The 19,432-nt window shown below is 42.6% G+C and overlaps 1 protein-coding gene across 1 annotated transcript in view; it reads left to right on the top strand.

Moving 5' to 3' along the window:
• The window catches only part of LOC124002184 (glutamate-rich protein 1), a 29,217-nt gene extending 28,382 nt beyond the window's left edge, over nucleotides 1–835 (top strand). Inside the window, exon 6 of the mRNA XM_046309522.1 lies at nucleotides 272–835. Within this exon, the coding sequence (XP_046165478.1) occupies nucleotides 272–399 (128 nt within the window). The 3' untranslated portion in view covers nucleotides 400–835. The remainder of the gene's footprint in view (nucleotides 1–271) is intronic.
• Nucleotides 836–19,432: the final 18,597 nt, after the last annotated feature.

Below are 19,432 nucleotides of genomic sequence, written 5' to 3'. Positions count from 1 at the left end.
TGTGAGTGCTACAGGGTGATAACCTGCCTAAATGACTAACTTGGAGCTCTTGGAAACAGGGACAATGGTGGTCAGCTTGAAACATGTTGGGATTACAGACTGGGTCAAGGCGAGGTAAAAAATGTCAGACAGGTACAGTACTAGACCTAGACCAGGATTAGTTGTCCTCATCACAATGGAATGGCAGTAATGATCTCATTAAATAACTGTTAATCCACTCACTGTTCCTAATTGCAAACAAACTAATGTAACGTGTGTCTCGTCTTTCCAGGTGAGGCCACTGCAGTTGTGTCCTTATTTCAGTACTGGATCACAGACATCCTGCCCCTGCAGAGACCGGAAGACAGGCCAACCAACAACACAACCTTCCTAGTTGAACCAACCAACAACACAGCTTAGACTTTCCTTTCCTAGATGTTCAAGGTTTTAAACAATACTACTGATGGAAAATGTATCTGAATCATACATTGTGTGCCCACAACCACAACTGTTTGATAAGACCACTGCATACAAATGTTCTTAAAGGTGCTACCTGTTATGACGTTGCCCTCTTTGGGTACAGCAAGCTCATCCCCCTCTCCCTGCCTCCTTCAACAAGGCTGCTGTGGTCAGAAAGAGGTCGTAAATTCCTGAGAAGACCATGCCTCATGGCCACAGTATAAGAGACGGAGTGAATTTTCATAGAGAACGAAGGACTTTCTTCCACTTCACAGAACTTGAGGTCCGAACAAATTTCATGTTCCGGACAAGGTATAAAAGATCGGTGAAGAATCCAGCTATGAACTGGTCCGTTTGTTACATTTTGGGGAAGCTCATGGGAGACGATGTGGCCACATTGCCATAACGCTGTTTATATAATAGCCTCAGATATTAGGTTTTTACATCTAATTGTTGTATAAGATGAATGAGTGAGTATGATACTGTTTGTAAAATTGTGTGATGTGATTTTGGACTGTTTAATGAAGGAAACTCCAATTCCCTTTTGAGTTGCTAAATCTGAGGACTTCCCCTGAGCCCAGTTATGGTCAGGCATCCTGGGACAGCCCTTTTCTGCAATTCCAAATAAAACCCAACTTTGAGAAATTATCACCAGACCATGTTTTTTCCTCCATTCGGAGAGGACAAAGGTTGTAGACCATTGCTGAATCTTTTAACCATACCACGTGGTTAAACTCTCACTGTCGATACCAACAGAATAAGAACAAGTCTTTGATATTAATTACTAGTCTGCAGCTAGGAATTCGGTATCATTTAATGCCAAGAACGACAACCGCTGAAACATCCGTTCTATAACGAATGAATGTCACTGAACAATCCACACTAACCACGAGAGAGGGAGAGAGACGGACAATTCTACAAAAGAAACAAACTTTTCACCAGCGATCAAGACGACACACTGAGCATAAATATATATATTGATTGCAATTGTTCCCGAATGAGTGAGCGTTCATGTGCAAAGCATTAGCATTTCAATTGTTATAATGATCAACTCTGTGGTGACTTCTCAGCTGACTCCCCGTTTTGTCCACCAAGCCGCGATGCTGGTTTAGCCCACTAGGGCACATTCCCTTATCATTTCTTGTAACCATATTGACTTTGTTTATGCATTTCTGTGAATTACTTAGTAATAAATAAATGATTTAAGACAATTGATGTATGGATGACTCATAGTGAAGACTGGGTTCGTGCAGATAACCAACAATTTACGACGTTTGGAATGAGACTAACGTGAGGTAAATAATTCATGAATCAGAAGACTATTTGATCAGATATAAAATATCTGAAAAGTTATTTTAGGAAATGATAGTTTTGTAATCTGATTATTTTCCTTGGTGCCCTGACTTCCTAGTTAATTACAGTTACATGATTAATCAGTTTGATCGCATAATACTAATTACAGAGAATCTTGGATAAAAACGAAGTCTTCAATTTAATGATAGTAAAGACATGACATACCTGTAGGATTTTTGTTGTTTTTTTGCGTTGTAATTTCTGGAATATGTCCCTAATATCTGCAGTAATAGTGAAATGATATTACTGTCCCACCTTGACTGGGTGTGATATTCGGTCTATTGATTTATCCTGCTGGGCTGGCATCTGTCAAAACAGGAAAGCTGTTCTGACTGGCTGTGTTATCTAGTGGAAATTGGATCATGCGGCCAATGTACAAATATCTCATTTTTTTGGTCGCTAAAGTTATACTCTCAATATCAGTTTGAGATAAAAACAAGCACTAAATAGTGTAGGGAATCATTGTACCATCTAAATTGCAGTGAAATGCATTTTCAATAACAAGAAATGTTTTACAGCCGTTTGAAGCTAGTGGACCAAAACGAAGTAAAAGGCTCAAGCCTGAGTCTGCCATGTTATGGGTAAATGGATGCGGTGCAGGGTTTGTTTTGAATGCAGCCTAGTGCGTAGAACTTTAAAAATAAAAATAATAATAAAAATATATATATTTTCTCTTTTTCATTTATTTAAAAAAAAATGTCATGCACACGTGAAGCTGTTAATTAGGAGTGGATATGAATGGAAATCAATTAGTGTCTGCGTATTAAAATGTTTTTGATATATTTAGCTTTTATTTTTATTGTCCACCTGATTGATATACAGTAAGACATTACTCCCTAATTACTTAATTTAAATGAAGAGGCTGTTAGAATGATCCACCTTCCATGAATAAGTGTGATAATGCCACTGAGTTACTGTTGTTGTTTCATATGATGGCATGATTAATTAGGAGTAGCATCACACTTGGCGTCCTCCTTCCAAATGACGTGAGACGTATGCCAAATCTGACCCAATTGTTGGCTTGTTGACATGACATTTGGACTAACTTGAAAGCTCACCAATTAGTGTACGATGTAGCCTTCACAATCCATTTTCAATGAGGTCAGAACATGCACCGTTTGACTAAACTAACTTGGCGACAATTTACTTCACTAATTAAGTCAAGGTACACGTACGACGTCTGAACGATGTTTTGGAAGGGGAGATATTCTTCAGCATGTAATAGGTTTAGGGCTAGGTGTTTTTTCTTGCTCATCAGACCTGACCAGGAGAACTGAGCCCTAGCAACAGGCTATTGTTGCTAGGATAGGATAAGTAATCCCTCTCACCCCCCCCCCCCCTTTAAGATGTAGATGCACTATTGTAAAGTGACTGTTCCACTGGATGTCATAAGATGAATGCACCAATTTGTAAGTCGCTCTGGATAAGAGCGTCTGCTAAATGACTTAAATGTAAATGTTCAGAACATAGGAAAAATTCCTGGCCCTTGGGACAAAGACCAGTTTAGACATTGGTAGTCACCCTAAATCTACATGTGTATAGTCTCCATTCATGCACAGGTTACGTTCTCCTACATGCATCAACCAATGGTTCTGTGCCGTAGGGCACCAGATTTCAATTACATAATTTGGTTTGCTGACGTAAAATACCTATCCAGGCGTTGTGTAAGATCTGGCATTTGTCGGCAATGCCTGGGCAGAGGAATGCGCCCACAATGTTGCTGACATTCTGTTTGTGAGTGAAGTTCAGTTGATAATCGCCTACTGTCCCTGAGCCAACAGATTATCCACTGACATCACAGCATCTTACTTTAGCTCTGAGCGTTCTAATCTAGAATTAATTTGATTCTAGATGCTGATTTTAGAAATGAGTGGCTTTATGAGATCAGGCATAGTCCTGGCTGGATCAGTAACTAGCTACCATAGCAGTTGTGAACCATTAACACAAGGGCCCCTATTCATAAGAGGCCCATTCTGGAGTCATTAGCCAGAGGGGATGATGAGGTCAAACACTACATTCTCATCATGCTGTAACAGTGAATTTTAGAGGCATACCATTAGCACTTTGCCTGGTGGTGCTGCTAAAATTCACACTTTTATTCAGCCTTGTCATCTTTTTGAGGATGTGACATGGATAGGCTATCACAAAAACTATCTTAGGTCTTGTAAGACTTTTATGAGTTACAAGCAACTTAGATTCATACATGTCATTGTAATATAACGTAAATGTCCATTCAGAGGAGTATCTTTTTAGGTAAGTTGTTTTTAATGCCCGTCTCACAAGAACGCCTCGAACTCACGCACAGCTTTATGACATTCCGTAACAGTCGTGCATACCATGACAGCTCCCCCTTTAACTTTTACACATTTTATTTTTAATGCCTACAAATTATGGTAAACATAATGAAAACAACAGTACTTAAGAATAGCAGTAACAATGTTACTGTAAAGGTTTTGAAAGCACCAAGCAACGCAACATTTCTTTTTTATCACTACTTTCCCCTGAAGTCTCTTGACCTGTAGTGTCTCATTTCAATACCTCTTTGTTTCTATAGTTGTTCTTTACAGGTCTTGTCTGACAACTGGTTTGCTAACCCTACCAGACCTGGTACAGTAAAAGTCCTGTGTGCTGTCACTCAAGGTAGGTGGAACAGTCACTGTTTTCTCTTCTTTCAGGAGCATTGGGCCAGAGCGTCGGGCCAGTAACTGAAAGGTTGGTGGATTGAATCCCCAAACTGACAATGTAAAAAAACCTGTCGTTCTGCCCCTGAGCAAGGCAGTTAACCCACTGTTCCCTGGGTGCCGAAGACGTGAATGTTGATTATGGCAGCCCCCCGCACCTCTGATTCAAAGGGGCTGGGTTAAATGCGGAAGACACATTTCAGTTGAATGCATTCAGTTGTACAACTGACTAGGTATCCACCTTTTCCTACCCTTTAGTTGGGTTAGGCACTGCTGGAGGTGGTGATGGTTTCATCATAGTGTTCCTCCTTTCTGCATCTCGATGACGTAAGAACTGGATGTGGTGCTTTCCCCTGGTACCGCTGCAGGTGTCATCCACTCCTTTTGGCGATCGGGCTTGGTGAGCATGGTTTCTCCCAGCAGTAGCAACTGTAATAGTCTCCCGCCATGATGTTAGTTGTAGTAAAAGGCTTGTTTCCTCTTTTCTGCTTCATCCTTTAACCTGATGTGGGTTTTTTGTTAGGTCACTTAGGTTGCAGGTTTCTCTCCGAGGTTGGGAGTGTAGTTCTGATTTTTCTACCCATAAGGAGCTCTGCTGGGTTCGCTTCTGTTGTGCATGGGGTTGACCTGTAGCACTTGAGAGCAACCAGCAGGTCTTCAACACCAGTTCTTGGAACTCAGAACTATATAATTGAGATATGTATGCATATGAGATATGTATGCATGTGTAGTATTTCGATGAACCTTGAGTAATAGTCTATGATTTTCTTTTTTTTTTAATGCTTACATAGGTCCAAAGCAATTATTTTCCATGGCCTGATGGAGCGGTGTTGAGATTAGTCTCCTTTTGCTGTGCCTTTCTAAGCTCACAAGACTGACATGACAGCCTTTTTATTTATCTCTGAGATCCCGGCCACCATACTGAGGCGTTGGCCTTCTCTCTGCATTTAGTCAGACCTTGATGTCCATCGTGTATGACGGACATGTCTGCCCTCTGTCTGGTACTAGATTGCCTTTTCTCCATGTGACTATACCGTTGTACTCTGACAGTTCACTTTTCACTGGAAGAAACTGACTGTGACTGGGGTTTTACTCACATGTTCAAGCCAGCCTTACGTGAAGTACTTGATCACTGTCTATAGTTTATCTGCTGCAGTGGCAACTCTGATGCTCTTCTTTTTTGTCCGTATCAGGTATGTCGTTGATTACGGCTGTGATGCAACACTCCACGTCTGTGTGCGTGTCAACTGACTCCTTGACACACTGTCTGCCACAACCAAGGTTTTGTCTTGTGCGTACTCCAACTGTGGCTTTGAACCTCATAAGCCACATCTGTAGTCTCTGACACCGTAAAGCCACATTATTATCCAAGTTTTTTTCTGTTTCTTAGTGGGACCAAGGGCTTGTGGTCTGTCAGTAACTTGAAGTCCTCCAGGCCGTACAGGTATTTCTTGATCTTCTAACACTCGCCAGACACTCCTTTTCGATCTGTGCGTATCTGGTTTCTGCCTTGGTGAGCTGTCTGGAGCAGACCGCCACTGGCTTCCAGTCCTCTCCATGGAGCTGTAGTGTTACACCTGCCTGATGGCGTCTACTTTCTCTGGATCAGGCCTGACTCCTGAGGGGTAGATGAGGTATCCCACTAATTGTAGCTGTGTTTGCCTGAGGGGACACTTTCCTCTTTTCAACTTTAGTCCGGTTGATCCTGATCATCTGCAGGACTCTTTAGTTGCTTGTCGTGCTCCTCCAGGACACCTACAGCACCTAATGTCACAGGAAGCCAAAAATATCATTATTTTATTTATTTAACCTTTTATTTAAAGAGGCAAGTCAGTTTAAGAACAAGTTCTTATTTACAATGACGGCCTACCCCTGCCAAACCCGGACGACGCAGGGCCAATTGTGCGCCGCTCTATGGGACTCCCAATCATGGCCGGATGTGATGCAGCCTGGATTCGAACCAGGGACTGCAGTGACGTCTCTTGCACTGACATGCAGTGCTTTAGTCTGCTGCGGCATTCAGGAGCCCTAAAATCAAGGACAACAACCACCCGAGCCACTGCATGTTCACCCCGCTATCATCCAGAAGGCGAGGTCTGTACGGATGCATCAAAGCTGGGACCGAGAGACAGAAGCTGTTTCAGTCTCAAGGCCATCAGACTGTTAAATAGCCATCATTAGGCGGCTTCCACCTGGTTACGCAACCCTGCACCTTAGAGGCTGCTGACCTAAACACACAGACTTGAAATCACTGGCCACTTTAATAATGGAACATACACAAAATAGTCAAAATTGGTGAAATTAAATGAAAAAAATTACTTGTTTCAAAAAAACAAATCAAAAAGTGGTGCGTGCACATGTATTCACCCCCTTTGCTATGAAGCCCCTAAATGAGATCTGGTGCAACCAATTACCTTCAGAAGTCACATAATTAAGTCAAACTGTGTGCAATCTAACTGTCACATGATCTGTCACATGATCTCAGTGTATATATACACCTGTTCTGAAAGGCCCCAGAGTCTGGAACACCACTAGGAAATGGGAACTGACAAGCAAGCGGCACCATGAAGACCAAGGAGCTCTCAAAACAGGTCAGGGACAAAGTTGTGGAGAAGTACAGATCAGGATTGAGTAATAAAAAAATGTCAGACTTTGAACATCCCACTGAGCACCATTAAATACATTATTAAAAAATGGAAATAATATGGCACCACAACAAACCTGCCAAGAGAGGGCCGCCCAGCAAAATTCACGGACCATGCAAGGAGGGCATTAATCAGAGAGGCAACAAAGAGACCAAAGATATCTCTGAAGGAGCTGCAAAGCTCCACAGCAGAGATTGGAGTATCTGTCCATAGGACTACTTTAAGCCGTACACTCCACAGAGCTGGGAATTACGGAATAGTGTCCAGAAAAAAGCAATTGCTTAAAGAAAAAAATTTGCAAACATGTTTGGTGTTCGCCAAAAGGCATGTGTGAGACTCCCCAAACATATGGAAGAAGGTATTCTGGTCAGATGTGACTAAAATGGAGCTTTTTGGCCATCAAGGAAAACGCTATGTCTGGCGCAAACCCAAAACACCTCTCATCACCCTGAGGACACCATCCCCCACAGTGAAGCATGGTGGTGGATGTTTTTCATCGGCAGGGACTGGAAACTGGTCAGAATTTAAGAAATGATGGATGGCGCTAAATACATGGACATTATTGAGGGGAAACCTGTTTTCAGTCTTCCAGAGATTTGAGACTGGGATGGAGGTTCACCTTCCAGCAGGACAATGACCCTAAGCATACTACTAATGTCATGTTTTGTCTTATATTGTCTTGTCATTATGCTTTCCCTTCTGTTCGTTTCCCCCTGCTGGTCTTATTAGGTTCGTTCCCTTTTTCTATCCCTCTCTCTCCCTCCCTCTCTCTCCTCTCTCTATCGTTCCGTTCCTGCTCCCAGCTGTTCCTCATTCTCCTACTCACTCATTTAGTCTTTCCACACCTGTTCCCTATCTTGTCCTCTGATTAGAGTCCCTATTTCTCCCCTTGTTTTCCGTTTCTGTCCTGTCGGATCCTTGTATATTGTTCGCCGTGCTGTGTCTTTGTCTCGCCCTGTCGTGTCTTGTTTCCCTCAGATGCTGCGTGTGAGCAGGTGTCTGAGTCTGCTACGGTCGGTGCCTTCCCGAGGCAACCTACAGTTTATGGTCGAGTCTCCAGTCTGTCCTCGTCACTACGAGTGGAATTAGTTTTTTATGTTTTGTTTTCTGCTCCGATTTGTCTAGGAGTATTGCCTATTTCCTTTACTGGAATAAAGACTCTGTTTTCGCCAAGTCGCTTTTGGGTCCTCATTCACCTGCATAACAACTAAAGCAACACTCGAGGGGTTTAAGGGGAAACCTTTAAATGTCTTGGAATGGTCAAAGCCCAGACCTCAATCCAATTGAGATTCTGTGGTATGACTTAGATTGCTGTACACCAGCAGAACCCGTCCAACTTGAAGGGGCTGGAGCAGTTTCGCCTTGAATGGTGAAAGATAACAGTGGCTAGATGTGCCAAGCTTATAGACATCCCCAGGAGACTTGCAGCTGTAATTGCTGCAAAAGGTGGCTCTACAAAGTATTGACTTTGGAGTGTGAATAGTTCTGCACGGTCAAGTTCTGTTTTTTTGTCTTATTTCTTGTTTGTTTCACAAGATAAATTATTTTGCATCTTCAAAGTGGTAGGCATGTTGTGTAAATCAAATGATACAAACCCCCCCAAAAATCTGTTTTAATTCCAGGTTGCAAGGCAACAAAATATGAAAAATGCCAAGGGGGGGTGAATACTTTCGCAAGCCACTGTATATACTGTATTCTATTCTACTGTACTTTAGTCTATGCCGCGCCAACATTGCTCATCCTAATATTTATATATTCCTTACCTTATTGTTGTGAATTGTTAGATATTGCTGCACTGTTTGACCTAGAAAAACGTGCATTTTGCTACACCAGCAATAACGTGTATGTGACATCAAAATGGGATTTGATATACCAAAATGTCATCCATAAAAAATGCGAAGTCTCCGTAATTTTCGCCTGGGAGTGCTCGAGATCCCAAACGGCAGGCGGAGTATTTGCTAGAACCCACTTTACACATCAAATTGTGAGAATACTTTGGTTCCGCTCAGCTTTGTGAGTATCTCTTCGGAGGTGGGTAGGATGAAACATTCTCTTTTCACCGCTTATTTAAGCTTTTTCAAACCCACATATATATATACGCAAGCATTTTTCTTCAGGGCACCATGGGTGCACACCAATCTGTTGACTGCGTCACCTTCTCCACAATGTAATTTTCGTCCATCCTGCACAGCTCCTCTTTCACCTTCTGCATAAGTGGTATTGGGATTCTGGACACTGTGTGCACTGCATATGGCTGTGTTCTCACTGGTTCTGTTTTGAGCAAGCCATGTTCTCCTATTGCGCTCATGAACTCTTCGATGTGTTTCACCAGGCCCATCTTAGCTGCTGTTGACCGGCTGACTAGGTTGTTCACGCTGTCCCTGAAAGACATATAGTGGGAAGGAGTAGTGTTTTTCGTTGTATGTGGTGCTTGCTTGAAATTGCCCTAAACAATTCGTGGCCCCCGGTACTTCACAGAGTAATGGTAGACGGCTGCAATGTTCCCTCTTGAATGTGTATATCAAATCTCTTTTCACACATTACACTAGCTTCTGCTCCAGTGTCAATACATTATTTCCAGGTGTTGCCCCAATGAGGATTTGCACTGTCCATTGGTCCATTACTCTTATCGGCATTGCTAACGGATCCCAAGAAATATGACGCCTGATCATTTTCTGTAGCTTCACTAACCGATTTTGTGACACATTCTTTCCCAATGTCCTGTTTTCTGTTAATCTTTCCTGCTTTTTATGTTGCATTTTCCCACACCGGCTGCGTTTTCCTTCTGCACACTCCGTGTCCCTTGAATCTCTGTTCTCATTGTGTTTTGTGCACCATTTTGCAATCTCTTACTCACATGCTAACCTCTGACTGAAGGGCTGTTTATATAGTAGTTGTAATGTGAGATCTGACATCAACTGCATTTTGCGAGAGATATGCTAATCTCTACGAGCTTTCAGAGCATTGTGACTGCTGTGAATAAAGTGCTCTGATGCTCTTCCTTTTCCCCAGGTAGCTGTATTCTTCAAACAGAATACATTTCTTTCCCCACAAAAGGGCTTTTAACAGACCGAAATACTCTTCAGTTTCATCTGCTGTCCAGGTGGCTGGTCTCAGACGATCCCGTAGGTGAAGAAGTCGGATGTAGAGGTCCTGAGCTGGCGTGGTTAAACGTGGTCTGCGGTTGTGAGGCCAGTTGGAAGTACTGCCAAACCGCCTGCAACGTCATATTAGAGCATTTATGGCGGAGAAATTAACATAAATTCTCTGGCAACAGCTCTGGTAGACATGCCTGCAGTCAGCATACCAATTGCACACTCCCTCAACACTTGAGACAATTGTGGAATGATGTTGTTTGACAAAACTGCACATTTTGTCCCCAGTACAAGGTGCACCTGTGTAATGATCATGCTGTTTATTCAGCTTCTTGATTTGCCACACCTGCTATGTGGGTATATTATCTTGGCAAGGGAGAAATGCTCATTAACAGATGTAATCACATTTTTGAGCAGAATTTTAGAGAAATAAGCTTTTTGTGCATAGGAACATTTCTGGGATAATGAATTTCTGCTCATGAAACATGGGACCAACCCTTTACATGTGTTATTTTTGCTCAGTATATTTCCACATGACAATATCAAAGTCTGCTTTCTCATTCTCTGATGCAAAGGTGAACGATTTGAAAACGTCCCCTGCCTTGCTGCACATGTCATGTATGAGGGACTTGCACATCGCTATCTTCCTGATCCATCTTGGTCGTTGTTCTGAACCCCATAAAATGTTTCCATTCTGTCGGTTTATCAAAGTTAAAGTTATGCGGCGCTTCAAACTTCGCCATAGTCTACTTTCTTAGTAGGATGTTAGCCTGTCACGCACTTCTGACACCATATAATATAATGTGACTGTCCAGTCAGGAGTATCTTTCTAGGTAAGTTGTTTTTAAATGCGCGTCTCACAAGAATGCCTCAACTCACGCACTGCCTTACATACTGCTGTACGACATGCCTTAACACTGTCCTGCATACTATGACAGTCATATTTTGGGGTGATGTGGACATGCATCGTATCTTATTAAATACCTTTTTTTTGTGTGAGTAACAATCTACTTGGACTAATTTTGGGGAAAGGATGAGCTTAAAGCTCAGTTGAGTGAGTATGAAATGTTCAGGCCACTGTTCAGAGGTTCTGTTGAGTGGAGGGTCATTACTGGTTCCTCTGTGACACTTCCTTCTCTCCCTATCCACTGATGATGTTATCAACCGAACAACCTTATTATTAATATTCTTCTGAGCTGGAGACCACCCCCTGGCAAGTATGGACCCAACGACACAAAAGGATATTGAACCTCAAGGAAGGTGCTGACTTAGCAAAAAGAGAGGAGACACTGCTGCCAACATAATCAGAAAAACATCCAGATCTCCCAACTCGGCCGATTTGAAGGAGTCTATTGTTGCGGGTTCAACTCACAACTAACAATACTCGCTCTACTCTTGGGAAGGGGAGAGCAGTTAACCAACTGGTGTTCATCTTATTGGAGGTAACCTACCAGTTAGTATTCTTGACCATATAGCGTTACTTCTAACCATGTATTACTACTGTACAGCTACTATGTATGCTGTGTTTACATACTTGATCTCAGCAATGTGACTTCTCTTCTGGCTCTCTAGTGATTGACTTGTCTCCCTGTTGATGACCTTGTGTATAATCCCCCCTCTTCCCTGTCTTACTCCGGGCCAGCAACTCCCATAATCCACTCACACACCACCTGTGTTCTATATTGTACTGTAGTTGTGTAAAGAGGAGAGGTTATATAAGAGCTTCAGAGGCTGACACGCACCAGGTTGACAACAGCAGGTCCCCACATCCAGGTCCTCTGACGAGCCCTCTTACAGTGGGGTTCTCACTGGAGAGAAAGAGAGTCTAGGAAGACTGCGAGGAAACAGTTTGAGAGGAACTGAGCTGTATTTTCACTATCAGTCTCCAAGGAAAAGTTTGAAACCCTGGAGACCCGCAGCAAGATGTTTTTCAGACTCCCAATACTAACTCCTGGATACCTACGGTATCTACAGGTGAGTGGCCAGTGATGTGGACAAAATTGTACTGTTTAGTCTTGTCCTTTTTTGCTTGTCCTTTTAGACAAATCTTATGAGTACACAAAGTACTGCATGTTTTTCTGTGTCATTCCTTACTCTAAGGGGATTAGTGGTGTTTAAACTGTCTGCTACCTCAAGTAGCTCCAGTCCAAATTAGTTATCTTCTGGCTGAATCACTGGAAATTGTATGTCCTCAACACTGGTTAGCATGAGGCAGTGGATTCTGCTTTGTTTGGCCTGATCTTGCCTTGATTGAGGACCTTTCAAACATAAATGCCCTGCAATATCTGCTGATGTTCTGGTATAGATGACTTGGTCCTTGGCATTCTGTGGCTTTAGGAGTCTCTAGGGAGTTCCTGGGACTTGAGATGGTGTATTGATGTATGCTGTATTGCCTGTAGTTGTGAATGGATGGACAGGTACTGCATGGCTTCCAGGTTAATGCCCGATGGCCAGAGATTGCTTTACTGAGCCTAATGTTATCATTTATTACTAACCTATTTCACCTTGTAGAAGGGCAGTTTGTCTCAAATGGTTTTATGTTTAGGTCCTTGTAAGAAAGTGCAGCGGCCTTGCAATTTGATAGAACATTGGGCAGTTTGTGTGTCTGTTTCTCACTAACACCAGTGGCCAGCTTGTTAAGATTGCCGTTCCCCTTTCTATTCAAACTTGAGTGTCTGCAGGCTATGAATGACCGAGAACACAGTGGCGTTGTAATGTGTGATAGACCACAGTGCAGTTTACGCTTCTACTTGCATAAAAATAAATATATATTCTCGGTCTTACTCCTCAGCTGCAAGTTTGAGGAAGTCTTTTGTTTTAGCTCAACTTTATCGGACTTATTTAGTAGTGTTTACTGCTAGCTAGTGAGGGAGAAATCCATGACATGGTTTGTTGAATTATGATTAAAATAACTGAGGGAGCATCAGGAAGGGCTGCTTAACAGCCTGAGTCCCAGCCCCATTATAGCTGGGGATCTATTATTTCCTCTTCTCTGCTCTTTATTATTGTCTAGGGGCCTGCGAGTAAATTGTCCATCTCGCAAAATAACAGCCTTTGTTTGTCACAGACGGTAATTTGGCAAATGTGGCAAGATGGGTTTTTAATCTCTTCAATTGGGGTGTGGGGGTGAAGGGGGCATAATGTGGCTGACTTGGTACTTTGGGAAACTGGGAATTTTGTCCCAAGAGACTGGGAGGTTTTGTTTTTTTGAGTTATGTTCTGTTTATGCGACTGCAGCCCACTACATCCCTGTATCTATCAGTATATAGCACAATGCACAGTACATTGGTCAGTGCCGTAGTCTGTGGTTAGCGTTGAGCCCGTTTAGAAAGCCTATTATGATTATCCTATGGATGCCAATGCCATGCCATCTCCCTGACCATTATTCATGAGTAAGATTGCTTTCCCCTTTAACCATGTCATGTTGCTTTGTCTCCCCATCAGACCCAGGCTATGGCGAGTGAGACCCAGAGAGCTGGGGACCTGCCCCGTCTGGCCATGCTCCTGGGGGCCTTGGGGATCGGGGTGTGTGGCTACAGCTCCAGGCAGCTGGCACTGCACCACCGGCCCTCTGCCCGCGTGCTGACCTGGATGGACGTTGGGAGCACCCCGGTGAAGGAGAGAGCCCCTTCCTTCATGGACCTGTCTCAAAGCCACAGCATCTGTCAGGACATCCCACCTCCAGCATTTGCTGGGCAGAAAGTGCTTTAAAACAACCACCAGATCTAGAGTGCATGTTTTAATCCCTCAGTATGCAGTACCTAGCCAGGTATGGTGGAGCTTTATTCCACTGTGCTAGCACTTCAGTGTTAACATATGTTGAACCCTAACCCAGAGATCCATAATCTGATAATCAATAATTACTAGCCCCACCTGTGTGAGATTCTGCATTGACATGCAGTATAGGAGCTGCAGGTTATGGATTTAAAATTGCTGATTGGATGAGTAATTCAACTTGTTGCCACAGTGGGTAGGAATATTTAGCTATGGGAGTCTGATTTAGCTACATCCCGTGTGTCTTTTGTGAAGTCACGTGTTTGGCTCAGCCCCCTGGTACACAGATGGTTGGCAACCCCTCGGGCTGGTTGCCATCCATAACTGTTGGCAGCTCATCCACAGCCAACAACTTCCATTGATTTCAACTGATAAGAACTAGGCGGACCTATCCATCACTAGAGCTTGACATCCACTGTCAGGCCCAGTCTGGACTGGAGTGAAAGACACAGGTTTTATTTCACGGTATCTTCAAATGATAGTGCTACAGTAGTCGTCCTCTCTGACAGTGTCAATTCTCTTACATATTGATATTGTAATGAGGTACATTGCAAGGAAAGGCTGGACGATTGTTCAGCTACAGTTACTGAAGCATGCTAGTGATGCCTCTGGTTGTATAGAATGATCTAGACTCTCTTTATGATGTCTCACTGCTATGCCATGTGAATAATGTAACTGTATCAATACTGCTCCTTAGATTATAGCTCTTATTTGAACCATGGTTAAAATGATGAGGGAGAGCGAGAGAGAACAAAGCTCATCACTAAACCAATTTCCTCCTGTGGGATTAAACCAGGTGTAACATCCGTGAACTGGCATACATCGCCCCAATCTGGTATTAGGGGTGAAAACAGGAGACTGGTTCCTGCAGTGCCATGAGCAAATGCTGTGTTCCAAAGAGTTCATATGATATCAGATATCTTTAACTAGATTGGGAAATGTGCACAGCATCTTTCAGAATGAGAATTTTTCTGTTACTGCTACCAAAGGACATGAATTTCTCAGAGCTAGTGTGAACCACACCTATATTACCCCCCCCCAAAGAAGATAGTGAGACGCAAAATCAAACATCCATTGTACAACCACTGGAATCACAGGTACAGTGGATGTCTGCAAAAGCTGATCCCATAATCCTTTTCCACAGCAGCTGAGCCAGTTTCATGTGTCTGCCAAAATAGACGTTTTTAGCAGGACCAGATTAGCTGTGCTAGCCCTGCCACTGCATTTTAGGTCGCTACAAATGGCCCTAATCCACTCAGCAGATGTGCTAATTGGCTGAGCTGGCACCAAAGAGCTACCTGCAGTTCCCTCAACTTGTGACAGAGACTGACACTCAAACACTTGTTAATGGACTACCTGACACTGTGTTTTAGCTCAGAAACCACTTTTTGAACACTTTACATTTACATTTAAGTCATTTGAGCTCTTATCAATTTGGAAACCACTTTTTTGGGAACACAAAACTAATGCATCCTGTTAGGTCAACCCCTAATTCCTTCAAACTAGAATATTATGTCATCTGTACCTACTGCATACATGTTGTATGAAATTTGTAAGGGATTTCTGGGACAAATACATTTGTTCAACTTTTGGCATGTTTTTATTTTATCTATATTTGTTTTACAAATGTATGATTCTTTTAAGTTGCTACTATTGTTGACTTTTACTATTCCTCAGTCTGTTCTCTACCTGTACATTAGAAAGTCAATCATTTTTTCCAGATGGATTGAACAATGTATTATCTATTGTTTAGTCTTATAGAATAATTAATAATGATCACTGAAACCGCATGTGGGCATTTCCATTAAATGACCCATGACCATCGAAGTGATATTCATAGGAAAATATACAATTGGGTGTCAAATGAAAGTTGAGTATATATTTTGGGGAAATTAAGGCATAAGTAAAGGCTTTGAGTTCTGAATCAATGGATGGAAAATGGTTCTTACCCTTTATTTTTTGGGGTAGATGTTTTGTATCAGAAATACATCAAAACACAATGATGTAATGACCCCTGCCAACTAATAACAACATATATACAGAGGGGCAAAAAAGTATTTAGTCAGCCACCAATTGTGCAAGTTCTCCCACTTAAAAATATGAGGCCGGTAATTTTCATCATAGGTACACTTCAACTATGACAGACACAATGAGAAAGAAAATCCAGAAAATCACATTGTAGGATTTTTAATGAATTTATTTGCAAATGGTGGAAAAAAGTATTTGGTCAATAACAAAAGTTTATCTCAATACTTTGTTATATACCCTTTGTTGGCAATGACAGAGGTCAAACGTTTTCTGTAAGTCTTCACAAGGTTTTCACTCACTGCTACTGGTATTTTGGCCCATTCCTCCATGCAGATCTCCTCTAGAGCAGTGATGTTTTGGGGCTGTTGCTGGGCAACACGGACTTTCAACTCCCTCCAAAGATTTTCTATGGAGTTGAGTTCTGGAGACTGGCTAGGCCACTCCAGGACCTTGAAATGCTTTTACGAAGCCATTCCTTCATTGCCCGGGCGGTGTGTTTGGGATCATTGTCATGCTGAAAGACCCAGCCACTTTTCATCTTCAATGCCCTTTGTGATGGGAGGTTTTCACTCAAAATCTCACGATACATGGTCCCATTCATTCTTTCCTTTACACGGATCAGTCATCCTGGTCCCTTTTCAGAAAAACAGCCCAAATGCATGATGTTTCCACCCCCATGATTCACAGTAGGTATGGTGTTCTTTGGATGCAACTCAGGATTCTTTGTCCTCCAAACACGAGTTGAGTTTTCACCAAAAAGTTATATTTTGGTTGCATCTGACCATATGACATTCTCCCAATCTTCTTCTGGATCATCCAAATGCTCTCTAGCAAACTTCAGACGGGCCTGGACATGTACTGGCTTAAGCAGGGGGACACGTCTGGCACTGCAGGATTTGAGTCCCTGGCGGCGTAGTGTGTTACTGATGGTAGGCTTTGTTACTTTGGTCCCAGCTCTCTGCAGGTCATTCACTAGGTCCCCCCGTGTGGTTCTGGGATTTTTGCTCACCGTTGTTGTGATAATTTTGACCACACGGGTTGAGATCTTGCGTGGTATGTCTTCCATTTCCTAATAATTGCTCCCACAGTTGATTTCGTCAAACCAAGCTGCTTACCTATTGCAGATTCAGTCTTCCCATCCTGGTGCAGGTCTACAATTTTGTTTCTGGTGTCATTTGACAGCTCTTTGGTCTTGGCCATAGTGGAGTTTGTGGTGTGACTGTTTGAGGTTGTGGACAGGTGTCTTTTATACTAATAACAAGTTCAAACAGGTGCCATTAATACAGGTAACGAGTGGAGGACAGAGGAGCCTCTTAAAGAAGAAGTTACAGGTCTGTGAGAGCCAGAAATCTTGCTTGTTTGTAGGTGACCAAATACTTATTTTCCACCACAATTTGCAAATAAATTCATTAAAAATCCTACAATGTGATTTTCTGGATTTTTTTCTCATTTTGTCTGTCATAGTTGAAGTGTACCTATGATGAAAATGACAGGCCTCATCTTTTTAAGTGGGAGAACTTGCACAATTGGTGGCTGACTAAATACTTTTTTCCCCCACGGTATTTAGTTTTGGAGATATTGTTTACCTTCTGTAAGTTTAAGAAATATTGCCTTTGGCCTCCCAAGTGGGGCAGTGGTCTAAGGCAACGCACCGCAATGCTAGAGGAGTCACTATAGACCCGGGTTCGATCCCGGGCTGTATCAAAACAGGCTGTGATCGGGAGTCTCAGGGCGGCGCACAATTGGCCCAGCATCTCTGAGTTAGGGGAGGGTTTCGCCAGGGGAATTTACTTGACCCATTGCACTCTAGTGACTCCTTGTGGCGGGCGGGACACCTACAGGCTGACATTGGTTGTGGAAATTCTAATCAAAAGGAAGAAAGACTGCAGATCATTCAAAATAACTTTTTATTATAAGATTTGCAAATCTGGAGCTGGTTAACAATCCACTCAACAACAGATCAGAGTTAAGAGCCCAACAAACGAGTTGAGTCTCAGCCTTTATATGACATTACAACCTCTGTTTATGTGGCAGTTTAGCAGGTGTGTGAGATCATGGTGGGAACATTGCGCACAAACAAGTGAAATCACCAGTTGTGTTACTCCTTTCTGCTGATAGAATTGTCGCTGATGCTCAAGCTAGTCTCTGTTCTCTTATCTCCACACAGCTGTGCCCTTGAAAGATACGAAAAGAACTGGATGAACCAAAACCTGTGGTCACTCTCAGAGGCTCTTTGTCTTTGGCCGAGCGACCAAGTTGCTCAGAAAATAGAGGAAAAACACGGGCTTCTTCTTACATGAGAGAAACAGACAGTGGAACTGTACAGGTTTACGACTCATACAGAGCAGGTACATAAAGTTTGTAATTTTGCCACCATACGGTAGCCAGGTGAACAGTGTTTCCTCCAACACATTGGTGCAGCTGGCTTCCGGGTTAAACAGGCGTGGTTTGGCGGGTCATGTTTCGAAGGACGCATGACTCCAAATTTGCCTCCTGAGCCCGTTGGGGTGTATCCCCACCACCACACTATCATCATCCAACTAGATACCATACACTCTCTTAATGAACCCAAAGGTTGGGATAATGCGCTTTTATGCTGTACTAAATTCCAAATTGATTCAACTCAGTTTTACCAGGGAGAAATTGAGTCATTCATTATATTTAGGGAGGACAAATTCACTGTGTGACAATATAAAGCCAAGTGTGTGAGTTCTACAACCAAGGAGTTTATTCATAGAGTTGGGTTGGTTTTATTCATTCATGTTCTTCCTATTATGTATATTTGGTTGTTCATTATATTGCGTGACAAAGTATTTTTAAATTTTTTATTTCACCTTTATTTAACCAGGTAGGCCAGTTGAGAACAAGTTCTCATTTACAACTGCGACCTGGCCAAGATAAAGCAAAGCAGTGTGACACAAACAACACAGAGTTACACATGGAATAAACAAACGTACACTCAATAACACAATTGAAAAAAAAGTCTATATACAGTGTGTGCAAATGGCGTGAGGAGGTAAGGCAATAAATAGGCCATAGTAGCGAAGTGATTACAATTTAGCAAATGAACACTGGAGTGATAGATGTGCAGATGATGATGTGCAAGTAGAAATACTGGTGTGCAAAAAAGTAAATAAAAACAATATGGGGATGAGGTAGGTAGATTGGATGTGTTATTTACAGATGGGATATGTAAAGCTGCAGCGATCGGTAAGCTGCTCAGATAGCTGATGTTTAAAGTTTGTGAGGGAGATATGTCTCCAACTTCAGCGATTTTTGCAATTTGTTCCAGTCTTTGGCAGCAGAGAACTGGAAGGAAAGGCGGCCAAAGGAGGTGTTGGCTTTGGGGATGACCAATGAGATACACCTGCTGAAGTGCGTGCTACGGGTGGGTGTTGTTATCGTTAAGTATGGCTGT

Source organism: Oncorhynchus gorbuscha, linkage group LG17 (genome assembly GCF_021184085.1).
Source record: "Oncorhynchus gorbuscha isolate QuinsamMale2020 ecotype Even-year linkage group LG17, OgorEven_v1.0, whole genome shotgun sequence".
Classification (NCBI taxonomy): domain Eukaryota; kingdom Metazoa; phylum Chordata; class Actinopteri; order Salmoniformes; family Salmonidae; genus Oncorhynchus; species Oncorhynchus gorbuscha.
Note: the sequence above shows the minus strand (reverse complement) of the source record. Positions and strands in the feature narration are given on the sequence as shown.